Source organism: Molossus molossus, unplaced genomic scaffold (assembly GCF_014108415.1).
Source record: "Molossus molossus isolate mMolMol1 unplaced genomic scaffold, mMolMol1.p scaffold_m16_p_45, whole genome shotgun sequence".
NCBI classification, from domain to species: domain Eukaryota; kingdom Metazoa; phylum Chordata; class Mammalia; order Chiroptera; family Molossidae; genus Molossus; species Molossus molossus.
The window spans coordinates 33,970-46,170 of NW_023425383.1; the positions used below are offsets into that span (position 1 = coordinate 33,970).

General features: G+C 37.8%; 1 protein-coding gene and 1 pseudogene across 1 annotated transcript in view; both read left to right on the forward strand.

The window, feature by feature from the left end:
- Positions 1-12,201, forward strand: part of LOC118616800 (myosin-IIIa-like) — a gene marked incomplete at its 5' end in the record, with an annotated part of 80,476 nt that overhangs the window by 16,082 nt on the left and 52,193 nt on the right. Inside the window, 1 exon segment of the mRNA XM_036242237.1 lies at positions 8,601-8,754. Coding sequence (XP_036098130.1) covers positions 8,601-8,754 — 154 coding nt within the window.
- LOC118616798 lies at positions 4,963-5,852 on the forward strand (annotated as a pseudogene).

Sequence of the window (12,201 nt, forward strand, 5' to 3'; positions counted from 1 at the left end):
GCTTTGTTGTCTATGTCCGTTGTTCATGCACACATGCATATAAGTTCTGTGGTTTATCTCTCCCCCCCCACCCCCTCTTCTGGGGATAGTCAGTCTGTACTCCCCTCTTCCATGTCTCTGGGACTACCCCATTCCTCAGACTGTTATGTTCATTATATTCCACAAATAAGTGAGATCATATGATACTTGTCTTTCTCTGTTTGGCTTGTTTCACTTAGGATGACACTTTCCAGGTCCCATTATGTTGTCTCAAAGGATAGGAGATCTTTCTTACATCTGCATAGTACTCCATTGTGTATATGTACCACAGCTTTTTTATCCATTCGTCTACTGATGGGCATTTGGGCTGTTTCCAGATCTTAGCTATTGTAAATAGTGCTGCTATGAACATGGGGGTACATATATTCTTCCTGATTGGTGTTTCAGGATTTTTAGGGTATATTCCTAGAAGTGGGATCACTGGGACAAATGGAAGTTCAATTTTTAATTTCTTGAGGTAACACCATAGTGTGTTCCATAGTGGCAGCACCAGTCTGCATTCCTACCAGCAGTGTACTAGAGTCCCCTTTTCTCCACACTCTCGCCAACACTTGTTTGATGATTTAATGATGGCAGCCATTCTGACAGGTGTAAGGTGATACCTCATTGTTGTTTTAATTTGCATCTCTCTGATGATTAGTGATGTTGAGCATTTCTTCTTATGTCTCTTAGCCATTTGTATGTCCAGTTTGGAGAGGTGTCTATTTAGTTCCTCTGCCTGGGTTCTTTGTCTTCTTTTTGTTGAGTTGTATGAGCACTCTATATATATTGGAAATTAACCCCTTATCTGATATATCATTGGCAATTATGCTCTCCCATACAGTGGGTACTCTCCATTTTCATGATTGTATCTTTTGCTGTGCAGAAGCTTTTGAGTTTGATGTAGTCCCATGTGTTCATTTTCTCCTTTGTTTCTGTTGCCTTAGGTGATGTGTCAGTGAAAATTCTGCTGTATATGATGTCTGAAATTTTGTTGCCTACATTTTCTTCTAGGATTTTATGGATTCATGAGTCACATTGAAGTCTTTTATCCATTCTGAGTTTATTCTTGTGTAGGGTGTAAGTTGATGGTCTAGTTTAATTTTTTTTTTTTTGCATGTAGCTGTCCAATTTTCCCACCACCATTTATTAAAGAGGCTGTCTTTGCTCCACTGTATGCTCTTGCCATGTTTGTCAAATATTAATTGAGCATATTGCCTTGGGTCCATTTCTGGGTTCTCTGTTCTGTTCCACTAGTCTATATGCCTGTTCTTGTGCCAGTACCAGGCTGTTTTGATTACAGTGGCTTTGTAGTATAACCTGAAATCTGGTAATGTGATCCCTCCAACTTTGTTCTTCTTTTTCAAGATTGCTGTGGCTATTCGGGGTCTTTTTTGGTTCCATATGAACTTTTGAAGTATTTGTTCTAGTTCTGTGAAATATGTTGTTGGTATTTTTATGGGGATTGCATCGAATCTATAGGTTGCTTTGGGTAGTATGGATATTTTAATGATGTTAATTCTTCCAATCCATGAACAAGGTATGTGCTTGCACTTTTTTATATCTTCCTCTATTTCTTTTTCAATGACCTGTAGTTTTCTGCAAATAGGTCCTTTATTTATTGGGTTAAGTTTATTCCTAGGTATCTTAATTTTTTTTGCCACAGTGGTAAATGGGATTGTTTTCTTAGTTTCTCTTTCTGTGAGTTCATCATTGGTGTATAAGAATGCCATTGATTTCTTGACGTTAATTTTGTATCCTGCTACTTTGCCAAATTCATTTATTAAGTCTAGTAAATTTTTGATGGAGTCTTTGGGGTTTTCTACGTATAGTATCATGTCATCTGCGAATAATGACAGTTTCACTTCCTCCTTTCCAATTTGATCTCTTATTTTTTTCTTCCTGTCTGATTGCTGTGGCTAAGACTTCCAGTACTATGTTAAATAAGAGTGGTGAAAATGGGCATCGCTGTCTTGTTCTTCTTCTTAACGGAAATGCTTTTAGTTTCTGCCCATTGAGTATGATGTTGGCTGTAGGTCTTTCATATATGGCCTTTATTATGTAGAGATATGATCCCTCTATTCCCACACTGTTGAGCGTTTTTGTCAGAAACTGATGCTGGATTTTGTCGAAGGCTTTTTCCGCATCTATTGATATTATCATGTGGTTTTGTTTATGTGGTGTATCACATTTATTGATTTGCGAATATTGTACCAGCCTTGCATCCCTGGGATGAATCCCACTTGGTCATGGTGGATAATTTTTTTGATGTGTTGCTGGATCCGATTTGCTAGTATTTTGTTCAGGATTTTGGTGTCTATGTTCATCAGGGATATTGGCCTGTAATATTCTTTCTTTGTAATGTCTTTTCTTGGTTTTGGAATTAGAATTATGCTTGCTTCATAAAAGGAGTTTGGAAGTCTTCCTTCTTCTTGAATTTTTTGAGATAGTTTGAGGAGAATGGGTATTAGTTCTTTTTTGAATGTTCGGTAACACTCCCCTGTGTAGCCATCCAGGCCTCGGCTTTTGTTTTCTGGGAGAGTCTTGATTACATCTTCAGTTTGTTTTGTTGTTATTGGTCTGTTCAAGTTTCTATATCTTCCTGGTCTAGTTTTGGGAGACTATGTGTTTCTAGAAATTGTTCCATTTTGCTTAGATTGTCGATTTTGTTGCCATATAATTGTTCATACTAGTTGTTAATGATCTTTTGTATTTCTGTGATGTCAGTTGTTACTTGTCCTCTTTCATTTCTGATTTTGTATATTTGGGTTCTCTCTCTTTGTTTCTTGGTGAGTCTAGCTAAGGGTCCATCAATCTTGTTTATCTTTTTGAAAAACCAGCTCTTTGTTTCATTGATACTTTGAATTGGTTTTTTTGGACTCTATGTCATTTATTTCTGCTCTGATCTTTACTATTTCCTTCCTTCTACTTACTGTAGGGTTTTCTTTTTTTTTTTTTTTTTTTTATCATCCTCACCCGAGGACATTTTTCCATTCTTTGTTCAGATAGAGTGGGAGGGAGAGAGAGGAACAGAGAGAGAGAAACATCGATGTGAAAGGGACACTTCGAGTGGTTGCCACCCGCACAACCAACCAGGGCCGGGGACAAACTGCAACCAAGGTACGTGCCCTTTGCGGGAACCGATCTCGGGTCTCTCCGGACCGCAGGCCGATGCTCTAACCGCTGAGCCAAACCGGCCAGGGCAGGTTTTCTTTCTTTATGACTTTTAAAGAACTTTCAAAAATAGCTATCATACACAAAAAGACTTCATCTTAACGTGATTTTGTACCTTTTTCTGAGAAAAGGAAATGCTTTAGGAGCACCATTTAAAATTTCTTCCTTCAAAGGTCATTTAATATATGTGAAACAAAGCATGTATATTTTATTAGGAATTATCCAGAATTCTTTCTCATTAGGTTACTTGTCAGATTCTGAATTAATGACCTATGTCATCTCCAGTTAATGATGAACAATATTCCCTGTGGCTTGCCATTAACATTAACATAATAATCAGCAGGATCATTGATACCAGCTTTGACTAGAAAATACAGTAAGAAATATATTTCAAATTATACATTTTATTTTAAATCAAGTGTTCACATTTTTTAAACATACATGTTACCACTTTGCTTTCATTTTAGCTTTTTAAAATACTTAGTTACTTCAGTGAAATGTTATTACTAAAAATAATATATATAGAAAAAGAGATTGAAAGCAAATATAGCAAAATATTAGCAACTGGGAAATTTGGATAAAGGGTAAATTGGAGTTTTTGTATTTTCTTGCAGGTTTTCTTTAAGTTTGAAGTTATTTCAAGATTAAAAGTGGCAAAAGTTTCTTTTTTCACTATAATAAACATACTTGATTTACCTTGAGCACTAATAGCACTCTAAATTTTAGATTTTTAGCCTTTAAAATGTTTCTCATAGAATGAGGATTTTTGTCAATGGTTAGAATGAGTAACTTCTCAATGGTTTCTATTCACTGTGGGAAATGTTTTTGTAAATGGATACATTCATTTGAGCAGTGTTAAGTAGGAATTCTTTTACAAAAAGGCAGACTTCAGGAATAAATTTGTCTTTGTGGCTTCTTTCCCCTTGCAAATATTCTGTCAACAGAACATTTATTTATTCATTAAGTTTCACAACACATTGAGGCAGTTTTGGTATTTTGAAATGTTAGAACCAGAAGAAAACTAAATAGGTCATTAATATTTCACAGATAAAAATGACTTCCTGTGACTAGCTCAAGGTTGCAGTCTGGTTAACAAAGCCAGAACCAGGATCCAGGTCTTCTGATACCTATCCCAGGTTCTTCCCACAAACAAAGGAGTCACGTTGAGCAGAACCGGAGACCTAAAAAAAAAAAAAAAGGAATCTTTCATGAAGAAGAAAATGGTGCTCCATGTATTTGAAAGAAAGGAAGGAGAAAGAGAGGAAGGGAGGGAGAAAAATAGACAAAGACAATCTTTTCACATGAAAAGCCAGGAGAGCCAATGTAAGGTAGGAAAGAAGGAAACCGGAGAGAAGAGTAGCACTGAGGCAGGTGTCTGTGGAGAGGCAGAGACCCCAAGAGAAAGGATATGGTTCTAGAAGGTGGGGCAACTGGAAGAGAGAATATACCAAAAGCAGAGAAACCCAAATGTGTTTCTTCCAGGTTGGAATGGCCAGGCAGAGAGAGCATCTTTCCTGTAGCCTAAAGGACAGGGACTCTACCGTTTTTTCATCTTTGTTTCTCATCTACCCCTAAAAAACACATAGCCCCACAAATATCTGAAGAATTTCAGTATGTGGCATTTTCTATGATCAGTGGGTCAGCACCGAGATAGTACTGCAAAACTAGGTTAATTTCAAATACCGTTTCTTGATATAAAATCCATTCATCTTCATCCCATGATGTGAAATGGGTAGAAGCATTTTTAAAAAGTGGAGCCTTTTCACGAAGATGGCATCGAAAGTGAAGAAGAAAGCCCCTGCCCGTCCCAAAGCCATAGCTAAAGCAAAGGCTTTGAAGGCAAAGCAAGCAGTGGTGAAAGGTATTCATGGCTACACACAAAACAAGATCTGCACATCACCTGCCTGCCAACGGCCTGATACATTGCTGCCCCAAAGGCAGCCCAAGTAATCTCAGAAGAGTGCCCCCAGGAGAAGCCAGCTTGACCACTATGCCGTTATTAAGTCCCCCTGACCACCCAGTCAGCCATGAAGAAAATAGAAGTCAACAATACACTTGTGTTCACTGTGAGTGTCACAGTCAACAAGCACCAGATCAAACAGGTTGTGGAGCACAAATGGACCTGGAGAACATTATGCTATGGGAAATAAGCCAGTTGGAGAAAGACAAGCACCATATGATTTCACATATGTGGAATCTAATGAACAAAATTAACAAACGAACAAAACAGTGACAGACACATAGATAGAGAGCCAGCTGACAGCTCTTGTGGAGGAGCAGGGAGGATTAAGCAAAATAGAAAGAGGAAAACTCATGGACCTGGACAGTGTGATGATTGCTGGGGGCAGGGAGGTGGAGGAAGGTATAGGGGGCATAAGTGATGATGGATGGAGATTTGACTCTGGGTGGTGAGCACATAATAAATACAGTGTACAGAAGTATTTTCGAATTGTGCACCAGAAACCTGTATAATTTTGTTAACCAATGTCACTCCAATAAATTCAATAGAAAGGAAAAAAATACAGTCTGTGAAGAAGCTCTATGACATTGACCTGGCCAAGGTCAACACCCTAATCAAACCTGATGGAGAGGAGGTACATTTTCAACTGGCTTCCAACTAGGATGCTTTGGGTTGTGCTAATACAATTAGGATCATCTAAACTGTGTCTAGCTGGCTAATTCTAAATATAAAAATTTCTACTGTTAAAAAAAAAGTGGACTAAAACTTTAAAATAAGAGAGATACACATGGTTGGGGGCAGGGCAGCAGAGAATGACCAGTTTAGGAAGTGAAGTTTTTGAATTAGTCTAGGTGATGAGAGGAGGTCTCTGAAGACGTGAGGCATGAATGATGAAAATCGAACCTTGATTGTGTTACTCATCTGGGCTGAGGAATCTACGCTTAATGCTTCCCTGCCATGGAAGCTGGCAGCCTCTCTCAGCCTATGGTGACCACCTCTCCACTCTGCTGTGTGAGTCTGAGGACTCAATCTCAGATCTCACCTGGGATGCCACATTGACCCTTAGTATATGAGCTTGTTGTCTGAGCATTGGAGCGGTGGGGTGCACCTTCCATGAGCTTTCCTGCTAATGTGTCCTTTCACAACTCACACTCAAATTTCAATGAAAAACAAAGGAGGATTTGGTGCAGGATGAGATTTCCTAACATCCAAGTCATGATTTCCCTTGCCTCCTTGCAACCCTTTTTCAAAGGAGATCCAGGCCATCAGAACAGAGTAGGGATTAAGAATGCGAAACAGCTCAGCTTTACTGCAGTTAATAACTCCACCGATCTGCTTTAACTGATTTTATTTTTTTCAGGGTATTTATTTTATTTGTTTTGTTTTTAAATAAACATTTATTTACATTAATAAACTTTATATGTTAAGAGTAATTTTAAGTTCACAACAAAACTGAGCAAAAAGTAGAGAGTTCTCATATACCATGCCCCTCACTCACAACCTCCCCCACTATCAACAACCCACACTAGAGTGGCTCATTTGTTACAGCTGATCAGCCTACATTGACACATCATTATTTTTAATGTACGGGGAAAAGCAGAGGACTTTCTGGAGTGGTAGGTGAACTTGAATTCTTTACATATGCTTAAAAATAACTAAGCATTTTGAGATTATAACTGCTCTAAAAATATCTAATATATTGTTTTAGTCATGACCATTGTTTCCAGGTTCTTCATCTCTGCCCCATATGACCTGCCACAAAAGCATTCTGTGGATTTTGACACAGGCAAATAGAGATGACAAATGCATTGATTTAGACCTTAACCTCGTGAGCTTTCTGTATAAAACATGCAAAATCGCCTTTGAACTTTGCAGTTGCCATTTAAGCTATAACATGCTGTCAGCATAATGTGTCTAATAGTAAAGTAATTCTAGGTCTGCATACTTCTCCAAGGTTACCTTCAAATGAAAAAGCCATGAAACTTCAAGACATTCTTTCCATTTATTTTGTTTTTGTACTGGATAAGCTAAATGTCTTTCAAATGATTTACCTTTTAGACCAGGAGGTTCTGCCTCATTTTATGTATTAGATTTTGTTCTTTGTTTTTTAATTTTTTCTGGTGTCACCTTTGAAATGAGATTTCAGTTTCAGGAAGCTCCAATAGCAGTGATTAAAATGTTTGCTTATCAAATGCCCCATCTGCCATTGACTTAATTCCTCCATGAAGTTCCAGAAATAACTTCTCTTTCTCTGAACTCTTGGAGTCATGATGCATAGCATTTATCTGTCACATCTTACCTTGCATTTTGAATATGTATTTACTAAACTTATCAGTCAAGTTATATTTTAAACCCACTGAGGATAGGGAGTTTCTTTCAAACATCTATTTATCACCCAACACAGTCCCCTATTATAAGGTATTTAATGAATTTAAAAAATATAAATTATATAAAAATAAAATTAAAATTAAATGTATAAAGGCAAGGTAGCCTGTAATTTTGATCTGTGGGTGGAGCGGGACATTCTTCCTGAACCGGAGGCTGTCTGATACACTTCCCAGTACCAGCTGCTTTCTCACCTGAGAACCGATGAGTATCCTGCATGTAACCATTGCTACAAGTCACCGTTCAGATGTCATGTGTGTCCTCTCTTTTCTGGACTGTGAAGTAGCAACACGGGATGAAGGCAAAGTAATAGAAACAATAGATCATCACCTATGTCATTCTGGTACCATCATTGTACAGTAATTGGTGTTCATTGTTTTTTTATTTTATGTGTCTTATACTCAGTAGCAAATTATTATTAATGTTTCAGATATTTTTACTTTTATTAGATGGAGATTGTGGGCTCCATTTAGTACATGAGAAAATGGAAGCTTATAGAATATGAAAATACGAAAGGATTATATGGCTAGTTAAGTGGCAGAACCCATATATGAACCTGTTTGTTCTTGGTTCTGAATTCATTGGCTGTTCCTATGACCCACAGCTGTCCACTTTACTAACAATGTAAATGTTATCATGACCGAAACATTATTATGCAATGTTTGTGAGAGATTCATATCTGGAACTAGGTTTTTTAAAAAGTATAACCCTAAAATATACCTAATTAATATTCTATAAACTCTGGAACATAATTTTATTACTGCTCATCAACAACATATTCCCTTGTGTTTTAAAATCTTAAGATGTCTGCAATTCTGGTACAGAGACTAGAAACTTTTCATTGCTACCCTGAGAAGGAATCAGTGCTGACTTTAATGAACTAGAATTTCTGGGGAGAGAAAAATATGACACTGTCAGTTTAAGGGCAAGGTCAGAGGGAGTGATTTATTATAATATGTGTAAAATAGGATTTTAGGTCATTGCTCCAAAGCTACATATTATTCACAAATTTTTAAGTGAGTTTTAAAGTGGATTTTTCTGTATGTATCATGTCCTGTTATAGAATGAATATGTAAATGAGGATGTTGATGCCAGAATTATTGAATACGAAGATAACCGGCCCCTCCTAGATATGTTTCTGCAGAAGCCAATGGGTTTACTATCCCTACTCGATGAAGAAAGTCGATTTCCCAAGGCCACGGACCAGACTCTCATAGGTGAGTACATTCACATTTTCTGATACAGTAATCTCATTCTGAATGATTAACAAATAGATTTTTAGCTCTGCCTGGTGGCTCGGTTGGTTGGAGCATCGTCCATACACCTAAAGATTGTGGGTTTGATTCCCAGTCAGGGCTCATACCTGGGTTGTGGGCTCAATCCCCAGTCGTGGGATATGTGGGGGTGTGGGCAGCCTATGGATATTTCTCTCTCTCTGCTCCCTTCCTCTCTCTAAACATATCCTCGGGTGAGGATTGAAATAAATTAAAAGTTTTTAAGAGATTTTTATTTATTTATTTATTTATTTTGGTTTTTTTTGGTTTTTTTTTTATGAATTTTTATTTATTTTTTTGTTACAGATATTTTACCTTTTTACCCCATTGGCACCCCCCACCCTACCCCCCCTCCACCCTGTCCCCGGCTTAGTTGTCCATGTCCATTGGTCATGCATACCTGCATATAAGTTCTGTGGTTTATCTCTTCCAACCCCCCACCCCCCGTCCCCTCTTCTGAGGGATGTCAGTCTGTGCCCTACTTCCATGTGTCTGGGTCTACTGTATTCCTCAGACTGTTATGTTCATTATATTCCGTATATAAGTGAGATCATGTGGTATTTGTCTTTTTCTGCTTGGCTTCTTTCACTTAGGATAATACTTTCCAGGTCCCTCCATGTCATCTCAAAGGATAAAAGATCTTTCTTTCTTACCGCTGCATAGTACTCCATTGTGTATATGTACCACTGCTTTTTTATCCATTCGTCTACTGGTGGACACTTGGGCTGTTTCCAGATCTTAGCTATTGTAAATAGTGTTGCTATGAACATGCGGGTACATATATTCTTCCTGATTGGTGTTTCAGGCTTCTTAGGGTATATTCCCAGCAGTGGGATCACTGGGTCAAATGGAAGTTCAATTTTTAATTTTTTGAGGTAGCACCATATTGTTTTCCATAGCGGCTCCACCAGTCTGCATTCCCACCAGCAGTGTATTAGAGTCCCCTTTTCTCCACACCCTCGCCAACACTTGTTGTTTGATGATTTGTTGATGGCGGCCATTCTGACAGGTGTGAGGTGATACCTCATTGTTGTTTTAATTTGCATCTCTCTGATGATATGATTTGTTGATGGCGGCCATTCTGACAGGTGTGAGGTGATACCTCATTGTTGTTTTAATTTGCATCTCTCTGATGATTAGTGATGTTGAGCATTTCTTCATATGTCTCTTGGCCATTTGTATGTCCTGTTTGGAGAGGTGTCTATTCAGCTCCTCTGCCCATTTTTTAATTGGGTTCTTTGTCTTCCTTTTGTGGAGTTGTATGAGCACTCTATATATATTGGAAATTAACCCCTTATCTGATACATCATTGGCAATGATGTTCTCCCATACAGTGGGTTGCCTTTCCATTTTGATGACTGTTTCTTTTGCTGTGCAGAAGCTTTTTAGTTTGATGTAGTCCCATGTGTTCATTTTCTCCTTTATTTCTGTTGCCTTAGGTGATGTATCAGTGAAAATTCTGCTCCGTATGATGTCCAAAAGTTTGTTGCCTACATTTTCTTCTAGAATTTTTATGGAGTCACGGTCACATTTAAGTCTTTTATCCATTTTGAGTTTATTTTTGTGTATGGTGTAAGTTGATGGTCTAGTTTCATTTTTTTGCATGTAGCTGTCCAATTTTCCCAACACCATTTATTAAAGAGGCTGTCTTTACTCCACTGTGTGCTCTTGCCACCTTTGTCAAATATTAATTGAGCGTATTGCCTTGGGTCCATTTCTGGGTTTTCAGTTCTGTTCCACTGGTCTATATGCCTGTTCTTGTGCCAGTACCAGGCTGTTTTGGTTACAGTCGCTTTGTAGTATAACCTGATATCTGGTATTGTGATCCCACCTACTTTGTTCTTCTTTTTCAAGATTGCTGTGGCTATTCGGGGTCTTTTTTGGTTCCATATGAACTTTTGAAGTATTTGTTCTAGTTCTATGAAATATGTCGTTGGTATTTTGATGGGGATTGCATTGAATCTATAGATTGCTTTGGGTAGTATGGACATTTTAATGATGTTAATTCTTCCAATCCATGAACAGGGTATGTGCTTCCACTTTTTTATATCTTCCTCTATTTCTTTTTTCAATGACCTGTAGTTTTCTGCAAATAGGTCCTTTACTTCTTTGGTTGTTTATTCCTAGGTATCGTAATTTTTTTGGCGCAATGGTAAATGGGATTGTTTTTTCAGTTTCTCTTTCTGTGAGTTCATCATTGATGTACAAGAATGCTGTCGATTTCTTGACGTTAATTTTGTATCCTGCTACTTTGCCAAATTCGTTTATTAAGTCTAATAGATTTTTGATGGAGTCTTTAGGGTTTTCTATGTACAATATCATGTCATCTGCAAATAATGACAGTTTCACTTCCTCCTTTCCAATTTGGATCCCTTTTATTTTTTCTTCATGTCTGATTGCTGTGGCTAAGACTTCCAGTACAATGTTAAATAAGAGTGGCGAAAGTGGACATCCCTGTCATGTTCCTGTTCTTAATGGAAATGTTTTTAGTTTCTGTCCATTGAGTATGATGTTGGCTGTAGGTCTTTCATATATGGCCTTTATTATGTCGAGATATGATCCCTCTATTCCTACATTGCTGAGCGTTTTTATCAGAAATGGATGCTGGATTTTGTCGAATGCTTTTTCAGCATCTATTGGTATGATCATGTGGTTTTTATTCTTCATTTTGTTTATGTGGTGTATCACGTTTATTGATTTGCGAATATTGTACCAGCCTTGCATCCCTGGAATGAATCCCACTTGGTCATGGTGAATAATTTTTTTGATGTACTTCTGGATCCGATTTGCTAATATTTTGTTCAGGATTTTGGCGTCTATGTTCATCAGGGATATTGGCCTGTAGTTTTCTTTCTTCGTAGTGTCTTTTTCTGGTTTTGGAATTAGAATTCTGCTGGCCTCATAGAACGTGTTTGGAAGTCTTCCTTCTTCTTGAATTTTTTGAAATAGTTTGAGGAGAATGGGTGTTAGTTCTTTTTGGAATGTTCGGTAAAACTCCCCCGTGAAACCATCTGGGCCTGGGCTTTTGTTTGCTGGGAGAGTCTTGATTACCTAAGAGATTTTTATTTATTTGGGAGAAAATATTTGTCACAAAGCCTGCGTATGGGACTTTAAAGAGGCTTTGGGTCTTAGCTGGACCAGTGAATGTTTATAATGGGGTGAGATATTTTGTGAAAAATTAAACAAGTTTAGTCATTGGACTTCTCCTTACTTTGTGATAGAACCTCAACCATAGGATCTTATGTTAGAAATGACCTTAGAAATTATCCAACCCAAATTAGAAATTGGAGGGCAGGGCAAAAGGATAGTCCTGGGATTTGAAAAGAGTTAGCTAATGGGGAGGAAATAGATTCATCTGTGATGTTCTGGTCATTTACCTACCAAAAGCAA